Below are 23,577 nucleotides of genomic sequence, written 5' to 3' on the forward strand. Positions count from 1 at the left end.
CAAGTCTTCAATCCTCTATGAAAGACGGAAATAGCGGTGACAGCTCAGAGCTAGTGAGTCGGCTGGGTCATTTTTTTTTCGATTCATGAATCATGATTCACTTCATGCTGCACGATGTGTGAGTGTGTAGCATGACTTTTGTCTAAGAGGCGCAGCTCAATTTTTTTCCTCTGGACTTGGTGTGGATCGCAAAATTGACCCGAGCTCAGGTCACTGATGCCTAAATTTGCTATATGTTGTGCATTATACTCTCACCGAAATTTATCACTGCAAATTTTAACCCACACCCCGCTGGGGGGGGGGGGCAGAATCTGCCCCCTCCCGTTTTTCGCCAATAGCTTCTAAACCCGTTACGCCAGCGACGTCAAACTTTAAGTCCCTTATCATACCTCACTTTGACACGTTCCCTGAAAATTTGAGCGAAATCCGTCGGAAAATATTTGAGAAAATGACGTTTTAGTGACGTCATGTTTGCCATTTTGGCCTCAAAAACGGCAAAATTTCAAACGCCGCTAAAATTTTCGTTTTTAAAGGAATTAAGACGTAACAAAAAAGTTATGCGTGATTCTATTTTGTCTATCAAATAGTTATCTCAGTTTTTGAAAATTTTGGATTTTGGCCATTTTTTCTAAAAAACTGACTGTTTTGGGAAAATAATCATAAAATCCAAAATTTTGAGTGTATCGAAAAAAACCGGAATATATGTCAGAGAAGTGGTCTATGTTCACCTACAAACCAGTTTTCAGAAGAATCGGCTTAAAAAATGTGGGAGTTATTAAAAAAAATTGACGTCACGACACACAAAATTTTTGAAAAAAATGATTTTTTTGGAAGTTCTAGACCTCGTACGGAAACAAAAAGAGCACCATTCGATTTGCCGCGAAAAACTACATCAGATAGACACCATTTAAGGCCTTAACAACCAACTTCAAAATTTGACCTCACTTGACCTGACCTTGACCTGACCTCGAACTGAAATTTATCCAGAGTTGGTCCAGGTCACTTATTGAGTGTGCCTATTGAATTCTATGAATAAGATGACCCCTAAAACATGTGTCGCACATGCCCTTTTCTATATTTTGTTTTTGGTGACCTGACCTGACCTGACCAGACCTTGACCTTGACCTTATGATGATATTGTATGCAACGAATATTGTCTTGGTAGCCTAAAAACACGTTTTGGGCAATCAGTCTCAGTCCATTCTTCGGCAACTACGGTGCTAGGCCGATAATGTAGAAACTTGCATTTTGTACCCTTGACCTGACCTTGACCTGACCTCTGACCGACTTAAGCAAACAAAATTGGGCTCTTAAGATCCGCCTTGTTGAGAGCTTTCTATTGCCGTTCTCCCCGTCTTTCTACGACCATCGGTTCGGAAGTTAGACAGGGGCAGGGCGCGTATGGCTGAATAGCCCAGCGCACACAGCCGCTATCTGGGTTCAGAAGTGGCCAATACCCTAATTTTCGACAAATTTTAAAGCGTGATTTTCTCACATTTTCTGGTCGTAAATTGATCAGACCGTATAAAATATCATCCAGAAAAAATATTACTCATTCTGGCACAGATTGGTGGGCTCCCAAAGTACACCGTTTTGCTTTACTCCGTGAGACCGAACTTGTGCTGCGATTTTGATGTAAATGTTGACGAGTCTCCTGCCATATTCTTCGCTTGAACATGCGTAAGTAAGATATCAGCTGAAAGGGGAAAATGTGCGGAATCCATTGGTAACAAAAGTGCATCTAAAAAACTTCCCACTCAGTTATTTTAAGCCAATTGTTGCACACTTGCACAAAGCAGAAGGGCTTGAGGATTTCAATATTTAGGGGAGAACGGGGTCAATTGTAACATTTTTTGCATTTTATCATCTGGTGCAAACACGTTTGCAGCTATAAAGCTCTTTCTTTTATTTTCAGAAACTATGATGTTTTGTCTTTAAAATGCAGTTAAAACATTTCCGAAATAACTTCTTTTTCGGGTCAAAATTGTTGTTCGAAAAAAGTCAATTCAGCTGTTACAATTCACCCCAGATACGGGGTCAAAAGTAACACCACCCGGGGACAATTGTAACATGTTCATTTACAGGCTACAGCAACACAACTTTTTCCAAAACTTTGATTTAACAAAAGTATTGAACACTTGTTCATCTTCCTAGACTTGGTAGGGACGGTTCTTCTCAGGAAAAAGGCATAAAACCTCGCACTTATACAGGGGTTGGATGGACCTCCTCTGCCTTGGTTTTTCGCAAATAAATCGCGTAAAAAGCTGCCGATTGCGACAAAACTTACAGTTCTCTTAATTCTAGCAATGTTTCATCTCCCTTGAAAATTTGACGACTTTGACATAATGGCCACTGACCTATAACCTGTTACATTTGACCCCTGCAAAAATGTTACAATTGTCCCCGTCGCGCCTTGACATATTTTAGACGAAACTGGCGCAAAAAGATGTTGCATGTAGGCAGCATTTAATGCTTTCAATTTATCGACAACAAGCCTGCCAACGCTTACACAAAGTCTGAAGTCAATATCTTTTCAATGGCGGGAATGAGCTAATCAAATATAACGGCATAAAAATCTACAAAATGCTCTCAAAAACACATTACTGTGCACATCCATCGACATACCCGGCACTTTCGCTTCAAACTCCGTTAGGAAAGGCAGTATAGACTTACGCATTTTCGGTCTGAACATCAGCTCATTCTATTGGTAAGTTTATGAATTATTAACACTGTTACAATTGCCCCGTGTTACATTTGACCCCGCTCTCCCCTACATAGGCCTACCAAAAAACGCACAGCGTGCTTCACACCGAGACAACGTCCACAACATCTACCGTCCAATTGTGATTCATTTGCTGAAAAAATTAGGTCGGCATCACACTGCCGGCAAAAGTTATTGCAGTTTTAGTGACGCTAGGTCGCCGCCCGGCCGACCTCGATCAGGTCGGCCGGGCGGCGGCTGTGCAGCTGACGTCCGTACGGTTCGGGAGCTGACCAATCAGCTGCGTGAGAGGAGCGCGGTCCGTCTATAATCGCTCCCGGCAGTTGCTTGTGCTGAGGGGTGCTCGACGCTCGTGTCGATTGCATTTGTTGGTTGTCGATTGTCGATTGACTTGTGGGTATACTTTCTGGTGACCAATAAATGCACGTCGTCTTAACTGAATGTAGTCTGATCAACTTCAATAAAGCAAAAAGACATCCAGCCAACAGAACATCGTAAGAATGTCCGATATGGTTGATAACATTCAGAGTTTTGGGGAGCAGCCATCGACCAGAATGAACCTTATTGGCTTTTGTATGTAACATTTGCATTGCTTTTGGAAAGTTTCAGTCAGATATCTTCAGAAATGGCAATGTTATCGGCTTTTGCATTTTACCGTAGTCGGTTAATCACAATTTTCGATATTGCAAAGGCAATTTCAGTACGTTCTTGACATCAAAAACCAAAACGAATAGCATCATCGTGTTCCAGAGCTCAAATTGCATCCGATGCACATCTTTTTTGTTGGGAATGTTCAACTTCAAAATTTGGCCTTTCTGACCTCGCCGTGACCTGACCTTCATTTGTCGAATGAAAATAGTTTCGAATCGGACGACCCAGATGACATCATTCTTAGATGCTTTTGCCGAAATGGACCATTAATTATGTGTCGCATGACCTTAAAAATGTATACATTTACTTCCATGACCTTTTCCATGACCTTTTGTGACCCATGACCTTTCCATGACCTTTTGTGACAAAGTTAGGTTTCGTTTGTCAGCTATTCCTATCAGAAGCCGTTTGAACTTTTAGTATTGAACGAGTAGTTTCGAAGACAGCAGGGAAGCTATGCAGAATCCCCTCCCGAGTCACCCACGTTATGGGATATACCCGTCATCCGCGGATTACAAGCAAAAATATTTTTACGGCAATGATGTATCAGCACGGATGCTCATACGTTCCCATATGTGACCTTACGGTTGACTTCACATACAATAAAAATTCCTTGGCAAAATGTCAACTGGTTAATGAGTTATCGCATTTTGGCCACTTCCGAACTCAAATAGCGGCTGTGTGCAGCGGGGCGCGGGTTAAGGCTACCATTTAGTGGCTGTAGATGGCTTTAGCTATGCGCACATGGCGTCATTCCTACATATTTTTACAGATCTCAGGTCAACAAGTGACCTCTGAGGGCAGGTCAAACTCTCCCAGGTACGGGTCTAGTTTTTAAAATGACTTAAAAAATATCACACTTGTCGCCACTTTGTTCCCATCATGCTCACCATAATCAGGCACGTCGAATGATATACTTTGTCTAGCCACTGATACATTGTCAAGTCCAGCCATTCAGGTCAAGAAGCTGGTCACATGTCATACCAATTATGCAATTCGGCAGGTTTTCGTAAGTCCGCTCATGGTTTTCTCAACACGCTAGCTCAATTAGATCGAGACTTATGCAATATGCATCGACGAAAACTCTGATGACCTTTTATGACGTCGTACTTATATTACGTCACGCAACGTCAATAATGTAAACATTTGATATTCATCCCTTGCCAAAATTGTTCATAATCTCGATTCTATGTTCGTGTTGGTAAGATAATTTTCGACCCTAAAATTACAGTATCCATGTAACCTGCGTTCACTGACAATAGGTAGTGAGTTCACGTGGCTGACCTGACCTACATAGGTGACCCTTTGGAAAAATACGAGATATCCAAAATGTGATTATTCCGGAAGGTTCCTACCTCCTGTAAGCTTCATATCCCCCCCCCCCCCCCCCCGACTGCGATATGGCTCGGATGTTCAGGCTCAGGCGTCTACTCGTAAAGGCTTTCGTCTGACTGACTAATGTCGTACACTCTGTCATGAGTGTTATAATTACTTATGTCTCAAAGAAGAGCCAAAATATTTCTTTTTTTTCTAAAAGCTGACGTATACGTTCACGTGACGTTTGTAGGCCCAATGACGCAGTGGCTCAAAACTACACGTCAAAGACGTGATGCTACAGGACCCGGCAATAGTTTTGTCCTCTTAACTATGCAGCACTTCCCGGCTCCTAATCGCTTCTACCCTTTAGGGATAACGGTTCTGGCTGCACCCCTGCATTGCTAGACCCTTGACTACGGGACGTGAGGTCGCGAACGGACCTCGGGTCATGGGTCACCGAGCCAAGGCCAGTTTCACACAGATTGTCCACCCGATCGGCCGCGTCGCAAAATGAAGGTCAGAAAATCTATATCGGGGAGCTGAACCGGACAGTCGGCAATGGCATGCTCCAGGCCGAAATCACCCCGTGTGCCATTGCTGATCAGTTAGGACATCTGACTGCAGTGTGTATACAGACCAGCGTGGGTGGGATAAGCATACGGCTGCTGGCAGTGTTGCTGATCGAATTCCAGACCGGGTGTTCGCCCACCACTTCGACCGTGACAGAAATCGCATTGAAAAAGGCGACCGGGGAGAGGGGCCAGTTGGTGTCAAAATTGCCCAAGCAGCTTACGTGCAAGGGGCGGGCTATCCCATCTTCAGACAGGACCGTGAGACACTATTGGAAGAAGTGTCGACACATTGTCAATGACAGGTGGACATGCATTTTCATGCGGGACGGCGCGTCAGCTCATCGCTCTGCTGCAGGGCCCAACGGTGGTGCGAATCCAACCTAGCGGACTTCTGAAGGAAGGAGATGTTAGCCGGCTACAATCCGCACCCAATCCTGGCCGAGGAGGTTTGCGCTATCATCCAGCAGGTCCTGGACAAACAGGAGCCGGCGGCCAGCTTCGGTGCCCTGCAGGTACAGCTCAAACGGGCGTGGTCGAAAATCAAGCCGTCAGTGCTGCACAGCCTGGTTGCGAGCATGCCAAATTGTGTTCGTGCGTACATTTCTGTTTGTGGGGAATATACTGAACACTAAAAAGAATAGCTGCATCTTATACAGCCGCTTAGAGAGCATATTTTTAGACATAAAACTTATGCCGGGTCTTGAAGTTTCTGGTACAAAGTACCAAATAGGTAACGCTTGCATTGCAACGCTCTTCTAGTCATCACCGAAAGGTAATATCAGTTGTCCACTCATTAATCGATGAACATGATTCACGAACTTTTTGAACACTTCATAAGTTCGAGATGAAATTTTATTTGCAAGTTAAACGCATTCATACAATCACTTATTCGGTTCACTCACAATCACACTCACACACACAATCAACCGATAGCACACGCAGTAGTTACGTCACACTTAATCTGTGGTTCAATGGATTGTCAATGTAAACTAGCGATTCCATTCGAGCTATATCACGCGATAAGATTTAATGGTTAGCAGTGGTATCCGTAACGACATCCGTACCTTCCCCTGCCGCCAAAGTTGCTGCCGAGTCTGCCGCCAAAGTTGCTGCCAAAGCCAAGTCCGAAGTTGCCGAAGCCATTGCCAAAGCCATTCAGGCCACCGAAGGCGCTCAGTCCACCGAAGCTGTTCAGTCCACCGAAGCTATTCAGTCCACCGAAGCTGCTCAGGCCACCGAAGCTGTTCAGGCCTCCGAAGCTGTTCAGGCCTCCGAGGCCGCTCAGGCTATTGAAGCCGTGGCCAAAGCTGCTGCCGAATCCAAGGCCGAGTCTGCTACCGATTCCAGCGAAGCCACCGATTCCGCGACCAAGCCCAATGCCGCTGCCAAATCTTTGACCGAGGCCGAGGCCGCTGCGAAGGCCGAAGCTGCTTCCGATGTTGCCAAAGCCGTTCAGGCCACTGAAGCCCCGGTGGTACGGGTAGCTGTAGGAGGAGAAACCAGCAGCGGCAGCAGCCACCAAGGTGATGAGGATAACCAGCTGAAAGAAAACAAAAACATCAGTCTCTCCGTCGCCTCTCTTATCCTAGAACCGTTCGTGATAGAAATCATAGTGGCATTTTGCTGATATTTATTTGAGAGCTAAATGTGCAAAAGAATTATCATAAACCGATCATTACAGGCAATTGTAACGGTGAGACGAAATAAAGATAAACGGAATTGCGGAATAAAATGAAAACAGAAAACACTTTCAATTTGCCGTATTGCATCCACTACGGCTGACAACAACTAAATGAATGAGCCGGAATGGATCGAGAGATCTAGGTGGTTTTGCTGTTTGTTACAACCGTATCAGAGATGCTGTATGTTTACCTTCATGGTGATATTGAAAAGAAGGAGCTGTGCTGCCGCTGTCTTTAGACTGTGATATAATAGTGAAGTGAATGCTGGAAAGAGCGAAACGCTTTTATACCTACCAGCACTGAGTTCGAGACAGGAAAACTGATCAAAACAAGATTAAACCTAACTAGATCCAAAACAACTTGCTACACTTGTCCGTCTTTTCTGTGAGGCACGACTCTGTAAACACATTTATTTGTATGTTTTCAATTCTTTTTTTAACTTGTCTCATTTGTACAGCGCACCCAAAGTCGCACATTTGTTCTGTGTTGGGGTACACATCAGCCATGACATGGTTATTAGACACTACATAGACCGGTATTCATTCTCGATATCCTCTTATGGCGTTCATATTTCATCTACACAATGCTTTGTTAGTACATGCTTTTCTAAAATGTTTTATATGCCATGTCAATCTTTTTATTGAATGTTTCGAAGAATATTTGGTCATTAGTGTTTTGCTGACGTCGTTCGAATGGGCGAAAATATTATTTACCATACGATTGTTCAATCCATGCATTCTTCGTCGCAAAATATCATTATGTCGGAAACAGTTGCTGGAAATGGTTGTTCGATGGAAAAAGGGCTCACAATTAAACATTTCATACCTAATCAACTTTTTCATCCACGTAACGAAAACATCACAGCGTGTTTCTGATGAAGCGTGTTTCCAAAGATATCAATTATCAACGTTGTACCTACCTACAGGGTGGGGCAGCATAATCGGGAATGCTTTTTGGGCTCTGGTCATGAGTAGGCATGGCATTATTTTGATAAATTATATCATGGCAATGAAACGCCCAAAAGTTGTGCATCATCTGACATGACTACATCCATGAGCATGCAACTTCCTGGAAAAGAGCAGCAAAATAGTTCGACGGTGCTCCAAGTGCTTTGCGCGCGCCCATAGACACTAATGTTAAACGAGTAAAACAAGAACATTTTGTTTAAAACAATGCCATTCCACGTAAAGGTTGCTGGACAGGTCAACGTGTTATCACGGACGATAAGGATTGTGTGGGGATACTTAGGACAAAAAGTTAACGTAATCGTCGTAAAATAACTCTTAGCAGAGGACATACAAGATGACTCACTTGAATATAAGGAAGAAGCTCTTGAGCATATTAAAAAGAAACAATGTTCAAAACTTCAGCGACCAAAAATCTTATCACCGACTGGAATACGATAAAAAAGAATGGCATGCCATATAGGGGATTGTATCGAGAATATTGCAGCGGTCATGCAAAGTAAACATCCTGTTGAGGTGATGGACCTATGGGTGGTCTTCAAGGGAGGTGCACGTGGTGCACCCTACTTCATCGAGCCCGGATAAAACGAGCACCTCTGGTAAATACATCCACACTCTGGCAGACTCACGTGGAGTCGTCGGAAGAGAGGATCACTGACGGTCCAGATCACGTCTTACGAGGACTCTGTCCGTGCTGGTACTGCAGTGAGGACGACATGTTATTGTGTAGGGCACCTCCACCTGAGATGAACCAAAAACTTCTGGTCCTTCAACTCCGCCGATTTAAATCCGACCAAATTCTTTATATGGAGCGTTTTTTGGTAGAAGTTTAATGAACAACTTATCATCAGTAAAAACGGTCTTCAGTGCAAGGTACGAAGCTGATGGGCGATCATGGACAAGCAGGAGGCTGCACGTGCATGCGCGTGCTTTTGGACCCGCCTTGAGAAGGTCATCGACGCGAAGGGCGGTCAAATAGGATGAGGGATAGGTAAAAGGTGACCGATTGATGGGATGTTGTTAAAATAGTGCTTGGAGCTATATTTTTAAATTCATGACCAAATAATCCCGTTTGATATTTATTCCCGATTATGCTGCCCCACCCTGTACAGACGCTTTTATGTAAAAGCTTACATTTGATCCGCACATGGTTGGAGTCGCGCGTCCACACTGAACTAGTATAATGCAGAAAGATGTCTGAAAAGTGTCGCCGGCCGCCGCGGACATCGAATTCGCCCTTCGAGAGACCCTGATTGGAGGGACGGTCCGGGACTGGACGATATACTCGATAACTAATGGAACCTGGGAGAAGTGGTTAAAGGGACTATCCCACCTTCTAAAATGTTGTTAAAACCAGTTAAATAGTGCCCGACTTTATAGATTGGATGACCAGGAACACGGTTCTGGCATTTATTTTTCATTACACATCTTAAGCTTCCCATATTCCAAACACAAACTTTCAAATATGTGACGTCAAAGCCCAAAATTACCTCCTTCCCCAGGCCACATTACTGTCATAAAGCTGATTCTTTTTACTCTGTAGGCACCACAACAAAGTTCAGACCAAGTTTTAAGCGATTTTTCAACGAACAAACCCATTTAAATCAGAATGACTAAACGAGGTGACGTCACACTAACGGTCGCTCCATGTTGAAGATAGGGCCTTGCACAAGGCCCATTTTCAAATGAAGGGAACGAATTTCTTCAACACCAAGAGGCCGCGGGGGTTGCAACCTAGATAGATAGTGGTTTCTGAACCTCGCCGCAAACTTGGCTATCTCAACTCAAACCCCATGTTAAAGGTGGGATAGTCCCTTTAAAGGGAGTGATATCTGACGAAATAGCAACAAAGCCTCAGCAGCTCCACTGTTTGGTATATACAAGAACATATAAGTAGACTTTGTAGGTAGTTTTGTTTATGTTTGTATGCATGTATGTATTGTATTGACATCAAAAGCCTCCCACATATGTATAGCGTGGCGACTACGGCTTAATCACGCTGATTCAATAATCAAGTAGAATGAGATAATAATCATGTCATGCCTACATCTAATTGGTCACACCCCCATGTCCGGTCAGAGTCACTCACCAGGCAGCCGGTAGTATGGGTACTTACATTCCCACCAGGGCGACTGCTTGAGTGGCTGACATGCATACGATTCGGGTGTTGAATCTGCGACCAGGGTGAGTCCCAACCAAGGCAAGCTAAAATTTAGGATGTATCGATCCCGTCTGATCACACAGGGAAACATATGTTGGATCTATGATCGCATGGGCCATGGTGATCGAATCACATATTCCCAGGTCATTAAGCATTTTCTCAAAGCCCGAGAAATAATGCTTGCACCACTGTTTCGTTGTCTCCGAATCCCGACGCCTGATGCGAAGTAGGGGACAGTGGGGCAAAGTGACCACCCGAGGCAAAGCGGCCACCCATCGTTTGAGCCCTCCACAGCTGGCGTCAGTTCCAATTTATGGTTTCCAATTATACTTCTCTTCGCGGTCGTTCGAATGAGCCAGACCGGGGTTTCAGGCCCATCGCCATTGTTCTGTGAAACACGGAAAAACATTGCTCGCCAGGTTACTAACTATGTTTACAATTTTTAAATGTTATTTTATTCCATAACCGTTTAGAAATTTTATAAGCGTCCTTGTTCATGCATTGCGTGGTTAAAGTACATGTCTTCCACCAATTTTAACCCTAGAACGCCTAGGGGGGGGGGTTGTATCAACCCCCCCTGAGGTTTTTTCGAAGTGCACGCTAAACGGCTTGTCGTAGCGGGCTGAAATTTTAAATACCCTCTGGGGCAACCTTTGCGCATCTTTTGCCGAAAAAAATTGATCGGGTCATGTCAGGTCACGGAGTTATGACGTCATAAGAGGTACAGCCTCCGGCCGACAGTTACCAAACGTGTGCGCCGAATCCCTAGGTTTTCTGCCGGTGATACCCACATTGTTTGATGGATCATGATGAAACTTCCCATGCATGTTGGGGCAAGCATTGGCTATCGTGTGGTGCAAGAAAATTGACCGGGTCAGGTCAGGTCACGGAGTTATGACGTCATAAGAGGAACAGCGTCCGGTACTATTTTTTGAAAAGCGCCCGAACCACTATTTTGCTAATTCTTGTCACCTCAATGGGAATATGCAGCAATATTAGCTTCTATAAGGAGGAAATGGACCTTCCAAATCCAAAAATACAATCAGATTTCAAAAATTTAAATTTCAAAATCAAAAATCAAAAATTTTGATTTTTCGAATTTCTGCCGCCGACTGTGACCTTGCCGACTTCCGGCGCTCCCAACGCGCCATTTTTAGAGCTAGGGAAACGAAATACATACCAAACGATAGAGAATTGATCAAGGAACACGATAGTGAAGGTTTCAAGTCGATATCTCCCACCGTTTTGCCGCAATCGCCGCGGAAAGTTGAAAAAGTCTATTTTTCCGAAAATTTGACCTTTGACCGGTCAAAAGTAGGTCAAATGTTGACCTAGGACCAAAAAATATACCACCAATCGCGAGATCTCGTTGAGAGCAATCCGTTGGTTTTTTCCGCTAAGCTCTACGACCTTCCGTTTCGAAACACCAGCGGGGTCGTAACACCCCCCCCCCCCTGGTCGTTCGTGTTATGAGAAATGGCCTGGTCGTGCGAGGGTTAATGCTTTTTTACCCTGGAATATTTTTGTCTCGGACGGTATGCGTGGGGCACAGTGGCCGGGGCGAAGTGGCCAGCCCCTAATAGGCCATAAGTTGTTTCCATCTGGATAAAAAACATCATTTATATTCAAATGTGCCGTCATGCGTTCATCTTGGCCACTTTTCGGTTATATGAGTTACCAAATAATGCAATAAAATGTTTTCCATGAAAATCCTTTCTAGTGATTACCTACAGGTTGGAAGATGACAAAGTAAACATCCATCCTCGCTTAAACCTTGTCACCATCAAATACCCTTGTCGTACATGATGCAACTATTCCGTTGCATCATGAATCATACCTGGACTTGAGAAGACGCCGGTGGCCGCTTTACCCCAGGGTATGAGGCAAAGTGGCCAATATGCATAGGTTCAAAGTTTTGTTAATATCTCCCACGTGTGAACGCATTTGGAAATGAAACGCAGTGGAAATAAAAGGCAATGTACCAGGGATCACATCGGTATAGTAAGAACCTTTCCAAGTTTAAAAATCAAGCGTATGGCCGTATGGCTGTTCCCGTATCTCATTAGAATCGAGTGCAATTACACTTTTTTAACAGTAAACGCATGTTTAAAAGCACATGTTCTGCGACACCCTATAAAGTATAAACAGTTATATACAGGGCCGTAAAGCAGAGCTCCTTTCAAAAAATGAAATGCAATAAATTTTCAGTTATCACCAATCTCCTTGTCACGCTTGCTTCTACCTGAGAAGGAAATTGTTGGTTGTTTTCTTAACATGTGCTGACACCTGAGCAGCGTGCAATGACCGGTGTTTAAAACTTTAAAGCATATGTCTTTCTGGGAACGTGCTTAGCTAAGAACACGGCCAGTGATGACGATGCCGTTTGACACAACCATTGCTGTAAACATTTTCCTGTATCGAGCCCAGTTCTGATATAAAAGCGTTTCGGTGTTTCCATCATTCACTCCATCATCACAGTCCAAAGATAGCGGCAGCACAGCTCCAGAACCTTCACTTCAACGTCATCATGAAGGTAACGTGCACTGACACTGAACAAGTGCCGTGAAAAATAAAATTTGTGATTCACCAGTCTGTTCACATTTGTACGCCTTAGATGTGTTCGGCTCGACGTTGCGGATCGACTGATATGCAACATGACCTTTTTCGGTCAGGTCATGACCTTGACCTGAGGTCAAATTTTCAAGTTGACCTTTCAAGGTCAAATTATAGTTCATTCGACGCGTCTCGACGAGAGGAACACGATGCTGGCAAAAGTAATGTCATGGCTCTTTTGAGTCATAGTTATGGCCGAAAAAACGTTTTTCGTAAAAACGGCTATTTTTGGAGTTTTTGCCCTCTGGAGGCTAAACCGTTGACCTGAGGTCAAATCTGAGAGCATTAATCAGAAAGGCCTGTAAAAGGGCTATCGAATGCGCTTTTCCGCGGCGCTGTAGCTCTATCGGTTCCCGAGATAGCCGCTGGCAGTTTCCAAAATGTTGAAATAGTCAACATTTTACCTTTGGTGACCTTTGGTGACCTGACCTTTGACCTGACCCAAAAAATGACCGAGGTGTTTTCGTCCTTATTTTGGACGTTCTTTCGATTGCCGCTTACCGCGTGTCGCTACGTGGCCCAGGAGCCGTGTTAGAAGGGGGGGGGGGGTGTTCAGACTCCCCCCGGCCCGGCGCGGAATCTCAGAGCACCGGCCCGGCGCGGGTTAATTAACTTTGTGTGCAGTTGTGTGTATTACAGAAAACATGTAACGTCTATTTTCTTTTTCAGCTGGTCATCCTCCTCACCCTGGTGGCTGCTGCCGCTGCCAGCTTCTCCCCCTACTACTACTACAAGAACAACTACTACTACCCTTACCACCGGGGTGGCTTCCGTGCCCTGAGCGGCCTCGGTGGCCTGAACAGCTTCGGTGGACTGAATAGCTTCGGTGGACTGAACAGCTTCGGTGGACTGAGCGCCTTCGGTGGTCTGAATGGCTTTAGCAATGGCTTCGGAAACTTCGGCAGCTTCGGCCACGGATTCAGCGGAAACTTTGGCCACGGCTTTGGTGGAATCAACAGTGCCTTCGGCCTTGGCCTCGGCAGCAACTTCGGCCTTGGACTCGGCAGCAACTTCGGCCTTGGACTCGGCAGCAACTTCGGCCTTGGACTCGGCAGCAGCTTCGGCCTTGGACTCCGCGGCAACTTTGGCGGCAGGGGAAGATACGGATGCCACTACGGATACTACTGCTAATCGGCATAAAAAGGAATCGAACGATGTGTATGTAGTCGGTGCGTTGACTGGCTGTTCCATAACCTCTTCATTGCTACTTTATGTGGGTTTTGTGATGGTGCATTGACTGTGTTCCTATGGCCGTGCTTCTCTGTCAAATAAAAACTACCTAGCTGAACTGATGATGGATTAACACACGGACACCTCATTTTGAATTTTCTCTTTTTTACCTAGTCATATCCCACCTTATACGACAAGTCATTAATCGAAGTTAAATGCACCATCCTAGTTGACTATTCACAAATACGCATCTATTGTCGCAGATAAGGTTTGCATGAAATGTTTCAAATCAAGTTGAACCAACAAATGAAGAAAGAATAAGATTGGATTTTGAAAGTTTTGACATTTGGTTTTTCGGTTTTTATCGTTTCCAAAGTGAGATAATGATTCTAACATAGCACTCACCTTTCTTTAACCTGCACCGTGCTGCGCTGGAGGATTTTTGCCGACCACACTTGTTGGTGAGAGATGCCGCCTCATCTAATGTTTGTAGAACTGGGGTAGAAAAACGGTAGAACGGGAAAAGGAAATGTCAACAAGACGAACCTCAAGATCAAAAACATTTTTGTCTCAGCAACTGTGTAGGCCACAGATAAGGTTTAAGACACATCAAACATCAAATTTACCAGATTCTCCATTATTATACCTGGTGACCATTAACCCGCGAGTTATTGGGGGGGGGGGGCGTTAAACGCCCCCACTTTTTTCGCCGCGCCATAGCATGAAAACGGCGCGCCGTAGGCGGCCAAAATTTGGGTACCTGTAGGCCAGGGAATCGATTGAAGTTTATTCTGACAATGTTTCAAAAAGATCGGTCGGAAAATTTTTGAGATATCGAGGTTTTAGTGACGTCATGATTTCTGAGTCTTCGACCAAAAACGGCATATGTTCAAAAAATCATATAAAATCACAGAATAGACACACAGACATGCCGTAAACGCCATTAGACTGCCAATACCATGAACAATCAAATGGATATCTATAGATTATCGTTCCCCATTTTACAAAATCTTGAACTGAATCTTGGCAATTTCTCGTGACTACTTCACATGATACATGCATTTCTTAAATTGAACTTTTTGAACCAAACACGTACATACACATATGATAAAATGAATGTCACAATCGTGTTCTACGCCCAAAATTACCCATAAAACATGTGTCACAGGTTGCGAATATCAGTTTTGATTTTCGGGGATATGTGCCTACCCGGTTGACCTGACCTTGACCCTGACCTATGCTTGACTGACCCCCGTTTTGACAGAGTTTATGACGAGGGGCGCCCATTGCGAAGTCCTGAAGTTCATGCTACTGAAAGCCCGATTTCAGGTGTTTGACCTGACCTTGACCCGACCTGTGACCTCAAAATTCAACTGTAAAGTACTCATCTGAAGCGTCTCGTCGCGTTCTTTCGTTTGCCGCCTCGTGCGTTTCGCTGCGCCTATTGGTTCTCGAGTTATTGGCTGGGGGTGTTTAACGCCCCCCCCCCTCCAGCAAACGGTGGGTGGCGAAATACCCCAGCAACTGCCGGGTTAAAGAATGAGAATTATTCGAGTCTCGAGAAAGTACCTAAGGTGTGGTCACAGGCGTTTATCACTGCAGAGGAGTAAGGCTACATACGCTCGCGAAGGCAAATGTTGGAAATTTGATGTTTCGCAAAACACCTTTCTATTGTTGGGATATTGTGACCGCGCACCGGCCGTGTGGGGCCGTGGAACAGGATGGGTCGGCGGCCCGGCCGTCCGGCCGGCGAGCCGCGTGACCGCCGCGCGGTCGCCGCGCATGCGCTCTGTGCCGTGGTTATATAAGGGCGCGACCGTGACCGGACTGGGTCGGTCGGCGGGTCGCCGTGTCCGTGCTTGGTCTTCGGTCGCTGGAAGCACAATACACCGTGTCGTGGTATATGCAGCTTTACTTGGCCCTAACATATTTTGGCGCGGTCGGTAGGACCAATAACGTAAATGGGCTGCATATGAGTTTTTAAGAAAGAAGATTGCTGTGAGAGTTCTGTGACGGCCTACGCAAGCTCACGGTGGAAAAGGTGGACGGAGCCGGTGAGTAGAGACTTTGGGTGGTGAGAGGTTCTCTCCAGCAGAGTTCAGTATAACAAACTATGGATTTATCTACCATTTTCCTTTCAAGAGCTTCGAAATTTAGTGGAGAGTCGGGGGAAGTGTGGCAGAAATGGTTCTGCCGATTCGAAGCTCAGACGGCGAGCATGAAAGCCGGGGACCGGCTGGCGGCTATGGTGGGTCTTTTGGACGGAGTCGCACTGGGGGCGTTCCACGACAAATCGACAAATAAAAAATTAAATTTGCACCCTCATATTTTATTTTTCGTTGAAAACTGGTGTAAGGGGTTGTGATGGGCGGGGAAGCCAGCTGTGGCAAGGATTTTTTTCTTCGAACAACGGTTTCCGAGATATAGCCTCGGGCAATTCCTGGAGGTCGCGCTGCAGCCCTATGTTTGGCGGCCTATAACTCAGAAACTCTTGGTTTTCTACGATAAAAACTTTATATGGTTCGACTCACAATCAGCCAACAAACATTTTGGCTATCTCGGATTTTCAATTTTTGAAAATTTTGATCACGTGACCTTTTGACCTATTTTTCGAAGAGTGACCTTGATATTTTCCCCACTGAAAGTTGCAATTTTGTCTGATGACGATTAAAGCCTTATCAATTGTCATTCATATGCGAAAATAAAAAAAGTGGATATCGCCCTGCGTTGACCTCAGGTCAGGTCATTTTTATGACCTGTCCATTATTACGAGCGGGAGCGACAGCGAGATCTCGAGAATAAAGCAAGATAGCTACAAGCGGTAAACGGTGCAGGGTACAAATGGATAAGGTCTATAATTTTTACTAAGGTCATTTTCAGGTCAGGTCAAAGATGACGTCACAGGAGCAAAAAGGAAGCCAAAATTGCGGCACTACATATATATGAAGTTTTTCTAGAATAACTTTCAAGGTATCCCATCTAGGAACAAACTAATAGCACCATCGTGATCCTCTCGTCGATCCGCATCGAAATATATGTATGTTGACCTCGGAAGGTCGAAAGGTCAAAAGTTGACCTTAGGTCACGTGACGAGCGGGAGCGACAGCGAGATCTCGAGAATAAAGCAAGATAGCGACAAGCGGTAAACGGTGCAGGGTACACACGGATAAGGTCTATAATTTTTATTGAGGTCATTTTCAGGTCAGGTCAAAGATGACGTCACAGGAGCAAAAAGGAAGTCAAAATTGCGGCACTACATATATGAAGTTTTTCTCGAATAACTTTCAAGGTATCCCAGCTAGGAACAAACTAATAGCACCATCGTGATCCTCTCGTCGATCCGCATCGAAACATATGTATGTTGACCTCGAAAGGTCGAAAGGTCAAAAGTTGACCTTAGGTCACGTGACCTTAGGTCAACTTTTGACCTTTCGACCTTTCGAGGTCAACATACATATGTTTCGATGCGGATCGACGAGAGGATCACGATGGTGCTATTAGTTTGTTCCTAGCTGGAATACCTTGAAAGTTATTCGAGAAAAACTTCATATATATGTGGTGCCGCAATTTTGACTTCCTTTCTGCTCCTGTGACGTCATCTTTGACCTGACCTGAAAATGACCTGAGTAAAAATTATAGACCTTATCCATTTGTACCCTGCACCGTTTACCGCTTGTCGCTATCTTGCTTTATTCTCGAGATCTCGCTGTCGCTCCCGCTCGTAATAACGGACAGGTCATAAAAATGACTTGACCTGAGGTCAACGCAGGGCGATATCCACTTTTTTATTTTCGCATATAAATGACAACTGATAAAGCTTTATTCGTCATCAGACAAAGTTGCAACTTTCAGTGGGGAAAATATCAAGGTCACTCTTCGAAAAATAGGTCAAAAGGTCACGCGATCAAAATTTTCAAAAATTGAAAATCCGAGATAGCCAAAATGTTTGTTGGTTGATTGTGAGTTGAACCATATAAAGTTTTTATCGTAGAAAACCAAGAGTTTCTGAGTTATAGGCCGCCAAACATAGGGCTGCAGCGCGACATCCAGGAATTGCCCGAGGCTATATCTCGGAAACCGTTGTTCGAAGAAAAAAATCCTTGCCACAGCTGGCTTCCCCGCCCATCACAACCCATTAGACCAATTTTAAGCAAAAAATAAAATATGAGGGTGCAGGGCGCTTGTCGATTTGTCGTGGAACGCCCCACTGGACACATTCGCGTCACTCACCGAAGAGTCACGGAAGGACTACGGCAGGGTGGTTGAAGCACTGAAAAGTCGATTCGGTCGGCAAATAAGCACGTTGCAGGCTCATGCCGAACTCAACCGAGTTTGCCAATCACCTTCGGAGTCTGTTGAAGACTTCTCAGCCAGGATCAAAGAGCTGAGTGGGCTAGCCCAGCCGGCTCTGCCCAGCGACCACAGCGCTATGGAGGGATTCCAGTGCGGCCGATTCATCTGTGGCCTCCGTGACACGCAATTGCAAGAGAGGTTAATCAACCAAAACGTATCCACACTGACTGACGCGGTACGCGTTAGTAAAGAATTCGAGGAGACAAGGAAGACGATCAAGGCAGTGCGAAATCATGAGATCGACGTCATCGGGGCGGTCCGCCCGGTCGGGGGTGAAGCAACCGCGGGTCAAGCAGAAAAGACTGTGACGGACAACAACCGGCTCACAGCCATCGAAGATCATATTCGCGGGCTACACGAGTCGATATCGGCCATCACAATGGCGCCGAAGACGACAACTGATGCGAGTAAGTCTCGCCGACTTCCCCGGTGCTACCACTGCGAGCAGCCGGGTCATTTTCAGCGAGACTGCCCCGAGCGTAGCCGTGGTTCACCTAGCGTCAGATGCTTCGGCTGTGGAGAATTGGGTCACCTCAAGCGACACTGCCCCATTTCATTGCCGTCGACAAGGGATGGGCGCGCGCTGCCGCTCTGCTTATGTTGCGGGCAGCAGGGCCACTGGATGGCGGGGTGCCAGTACTTCCAGGGTGGCAGCACTGGCGGAGGCCACTCCGAGACAAGAGCTGCTGATCCCCGGCGGGGCGCCGGTGCGCATCAGGAAAACTGAACCGGACTGGAGCCGTGGGACAGGTCCCAGTCCTCTCGAAAGCGTCCCCACTCACGGCGTCGGCCGTTCGGGTCGTCATTCACGGCACTCCGACATGGGCGCTGGTGGACACTGGTGCCGACTTCACCATGATGCGAAGAGGATTTTATGAGGGGAACCCAGCACTCAGAGCAATCCGGCTCAGCCCGAGCGCGCGCAATGCTATCGGAGCGGGAGGTACCTCCCTCCAGGTAGTTGGTGAGTTGGAAAACCTCTCATTATGCATTGATGGAGTCAGCTTCCGATGCCCGGTAGTGACCGTGGCAGACGACCTCGTGTACGACGTGATACTAGGTCGCGACTTCACGTGCATGCATCGCACGGTCATCGACGACGACGCTGGCTCATTCAAGATTGGAACCATGAGCGTTCCCCTGCCGAGCCGGGAGCAGGTTCGACCAAGACGTGCGCGAGTGCGATTACTGTCGAACGTCGTCATTCCAGCACGGTCAGAGAGCGTGGTAGCCGGTAAGCTGGAGAGAGTGGACGGCGTGAAGAGTGATGAAATGGGTGCAGCCGGGATATTCGAGCCATCAACCGTAGCGGAGCGGGAGGGACTCCTGACTCCAAGGGCTCTGGTCGTTGCAGACGACGACGGGTGCGTCTCGATCATTTTGACAAATGTTGGGTCTGAAGAAGTCCGTGTTCTCAGAGGCAGTGACCTAGGGACATTTTATGATACTACAAACGAGAAGGACTGCGAGTACAAGTTGTGCCTGGCTGCAGACGGAGGCGTTGAGGACAGTGATGATGATGACGTTGATGATGTGAGCTGCAGAACAGAAAGGCGTCAGAATACGACGGTGACAGAAGTACTTGATGTGGACGGATCTGACTTCTCAGCGGAAGGAAAGGAGAAGCTCAGAACCATTCTCAGCGAATATGCAGACATCTTCAGTCAGTATGCGGGTGATATCGGCAAGACAGATTTGCTCGAACACCACATCGACACAGGGGAGGAGGCTCCCGTGAAGCAGAGACCACGGCGGGTACCAGTTAAACTCCGCGAGCAAGTCGAGATGCAGAAGACGCAGATGATGAAAGATGGAATAATTGAAGAGAGTACAAGTCCTTGGTGCTCCCCAGTCGTCCTGGCCAGAAAGAAAGATGGAAGTTTCCGCTTCTGCGTCGATCTCCGCGCGATCAACAGCCGAACTCGCGGATGTGCGCATCCTCTGCCGAGGGTCGACGAGGCGTTGGATACCCTTGCGGGGGCAACGTGGTACACGACGCTCGACATGGCGACCGGTTACTGGCAGGTCCCGCTGGCCACAGAGGACCGGGAAAAGACGGCGTTCTCCACGGGCAAAGGACTCCATCAGTTCAGGGTGATGGCCATGGGTCTCAAAAATGCTGGAGCCACATTCCAGCGACTCATGGAACTGGTGCTTGCGGGTCTGGACTCGAAACGCTGTTTAGTCTACCTTGATGACATCATCATATCAAGCAGATCCGAGGACGAGCACATAGCAACGCTCCGTGATGTCTTCAAGCGAGTGAGGTCGGCGAAGCTGAAGCTCAAACCAGAAAAGTGCCGCCTCGCAAAGCGCGAAGTTACGTTCCTCGGTCACCGGGTCGCAAAGGAGGGACTCCTACCGGACCCACATAACATCCAGAAGATACTCGAGTGGGCTCCACCGAAGACGGAAGATGGCATGAAAAGCTTCCTCGGATTGTGCGGATATTACAGCCGTTTTGTCCCACAATACATGGATCTCACGAAGCCGCTGAGGGAAGCCAAGGTGGTGGGTGACCATCTGACGTGGACGCCGGAAGCTGAAGCAGCTTTTGAGAGTCTGAAGCAGGCGCTGACTGCACCTCCAGTGTTAGCCCTCCCTACGTTCCGTGGTACATTCGTCTTGTACACGGATGCATCCGACTCTGCAGTCGGTTCAGTGCTCGCGGAGCGGGTGGGTGACACGGAGAGAGTCATCGCCTACGACAGTAAGGTGCTGACAAAGCAACAGCGCAGATGGCCAACATATGATAAAGAACTCTGGGCCATCGTTCACGCCATCCGGCGATTCAACCAGTACACAGTTGGAGCAGAATTCGAAGTCGTGACCGATCACAAACCACTCACGGGTGTACCGGAGTCCATCAATGTGGAACGTGACGGGACGGGAAGACGTGGCCGGTGGGCCATCGAGCTGAGCTCTTACCAGTTCCGGGTGGTTGTCCGGCCGGGCCGTGATCACGGCAATGCCGATGCGATGTCCCGGCAGCGACCAGTCAACGGCAATATCTGGACGGGCAAGCGCAGCAAGTCTTATCCCGCCGAAGCCGGTCAAGCACCCGTGCATACCGCAGCTACAAGAGACCAAGAACCTGCTTCTGGTGGAGAGGAGGAATGTGTGGGGAAGACTCGAGGCGCAGCAGAACTTGACCAAGTCTGCGCACTGCCTACTGCGCCACCTAGGGCGAAGGGTGACCAGGCGGGACGCCTAATCACTGAAGCACCAGGACAATCGGAGTTGCAGACGGCGCAACAAGAGGACGAGGTCCTCAGCGTCATGCGGAACGCCTGTCTGGGCAGTCGGGAACCACCGCCCGATCACCCTCTCGCCGAGTGGGAGCTACTGCGTGGGAGCTGGACGCAGCTCGAAGTGCGGGAGGGCGTTCTCGGCATGAGGACGAAGTGGGGCTTCCGGGCCCTGGTCCCCGATTCGATGCGATCAAGGATCATGACGCTCGCCCATGACCATCCGACGTCCGCACACTTGGGACGGAGTCGAACAACGGAAAGAGTGCGACAGCGCTTCCTCTGGCCCGGCATGTTCGCGGACATCCGTCGGTACTGCAGCACGTGTGACCTTTGCCAACGGCGCCATCGCCCTGCACCGAAGAAACGGGCTCCTCTGGTGACGGAGGTCACGAGTCAACCATTCCGCAGAATTGCGATTGACATCACTGAGATGCCTGTGTCGGAGAATGGCAACCGATATGCAGTAGTCATCATGGACTATTTTTCTAAATACGTCCGAGTGTACCCAGTCAGACGGCAGGATGCCGAAACCGTAACCACGGTGCTGTTGGATTGGGTTTACGACATGGGGGTGCCAGACAGGATTCACTCGGACCAAGGAGGCCAATTTGAGTCTGCATTGTTCCAGTGCATGTGCAAGCGACTGGGCATCCAGAAAACGCGTACAACGCCCTATCACCCTGAGAGTGATGGTATGGTAGAGCGTTTTATGAGAACACTCAAGGACATGGTCGCCAAATACGTTGACCCTCAAGGAGCGAACTGGGACGCTGACATCAAGGCGTACTGCATGGCCTACAACACCTCTGTGCACAGCGTCACCGGATATTCCCCGTTCTTTCTGCTGCACGGATTCCACCCGAAAACGCCACTCGATGCGGTCATCAACTCTCCGGATCGGGCGGTAAATATCCGGTGCTACCTTGAAGACCGTCTAAAGGCCATTTCAGAGGCTTATCAGACGACTATCAGGAAAACCCGGGCCAGTGCTACGGAGGCTGCGACCCGATTCAACCAGCGCGCGAGCGGAAAAGGGTTCGAGGCTGGTGACCGGGTATGGATTCGGGATAATAGGGTCTCGGTCGGCGGGAAGCCGAAGCTGGGACTGTACTACAAAGGCCCGGGCACCATCATCGGCCGCCTCGGAGGAGAGAGAGGAGTAACGTACCTCGTCCGTGACGACAAGGGCAAGGAAAAGGCTCTGCACTTCAACCAGCTAAAGCCAGCTGTGGAACGGGAGTCCCACAAACAGGAAACGTCTGGAAGCACCCGGAGGGAAGACGCATCGGACACAGCCACAGAAACGCGTCCCAGGAAGCAGACGGGGTCCGAGGAGACTGGACCGGATCCACTGGCGTTGTACTACCTCTGCCGGCGGGCCCGAGATCAGGTGGGGAATGGGGGTACATCTGTGCGGGGCGCGTATGTGACCAGGTCTGGCAGAGTGTCGCTCCCCCCAGATCGTTTTCAATCCTAGGCCTCGGATGCTCTCGATGTGCATCACCAGTGTCTGAATCAGTTTGTATTTCCGGTCGCGTTCCGGTCGCGTAGTGTGTCGCGTTTCTTTGTTACTTGACCAAGTGGAAACGTTTCTTTTATGGGGGGAGGAGTGTTGGGATATTGTGACCGCGCACCGGCCGTGTGGGGCCGTGGAACAGGATGGGTCGGCGGCCCGGCCGTCCGGCCGGCGAGCCGCGTGACCGCCGCGCGGTCGCCGCGCATGCGCTCTGTGCCGTGGTTATATAAGGGCGCGACCGTGACCGGACTGGGTCGGTCGGCGGGTCGCCGTGTCCGTGCTTGGTCTTCGGTCGCTGGAAGCACAATACACCGTGTCGTGGTATATGCAGCTTTACTTGGCCCTAACACTATCACGCTCATTTTATGTTCAGAGCAAATGGTCAAAGTGTCCACCCTGTTCCGCGCAGCACAGCTCGGCTCGGAGCCGAGTGTGGCGTGCCATCCGCCGCAGCTGATCCTCGCTGATGTTGCGAGCGAAGTCTTCCACGTCGTCCTTCAACTGAGTCGAGTTCTGAGGCTACGATGAACTACTACCTCTTGAGCTTGGGGCCAGAAGCTGAAATCGAGGCACGCTTATACGGAACTGTACGATGGCCAATGGC

At 47.8% G+C, this 23,577-nt stretch overlaps 2 protein-coding genes across 2 annotated transcripts; one reads left to right on the forward strand and one right to left on the reverse strand.

The window, feature by feature from the left end:
• Positions 1-6,187: 6,187 nt before the first annotated feature.
• LOC122378609 (keratin, type II cytoskeletal 2 epidermal-like) lies at positions 6,188-7,185 on the reverse strand. The gene is made up of 2 exons (XM_043359852.1): positions 7,135-7,185; positions 6,188-6,802 (listed from the first exon to the last, which is right to left on the reverse strand). The coding sequence occupies exons 1-2, from the start codon at positions 7,138-7,140 to the stop codon at positions 6,296-6,298; spliced, it is 513 nt and encodes a 170-aa protein (XP_043215787.1). The 5' UTR covers positions 7,141-7,185; the 3' UTR covers positions 6,188-6,295.
• A 5,327-nt stretch (positions 7,186-12,512) lies between these two features.
• On the forward strand, positions 12,513-13,968 carry LOC122378610 (glycine-rich cell wall structural protein 1-like). Its single transcript, XM_043359853.1, has 2 exons — positions 12,513-12,603; positions 13,353-13,968. The coding sequence occupies exons 1-2, from the start codon at positions 12,598-12,600 to the stop codon at positions 13,812-13,814; spliced, it is 468 nt and encodes a 155-aa protein (XP_043215788.1). The 5' UTR covers positions 12,513-12,597; the 3' UTR covers positions 13,815-13,968.
• The last annotated feature ends 9,609 nt before the right edge of the window (positions 13,969-23,577 follow it).

Source organism: Amphibalanus amphitrite, unplaced genomic scaffold, assembly GCF_019059575.1.
Source record: "Amphibalanus amphitrite isolate SeventyFive unplaced genomic scaffold, NRLGWU_Aamphi_draft 000062F_arrow, whole genome shotgun sequence".
NCBI lineage: Eukaryota > Metazoa > Arthropoda > Thecostraca > Balanomorpha > Balanidae > Amphibalanus > Amphibalanus amphitrite.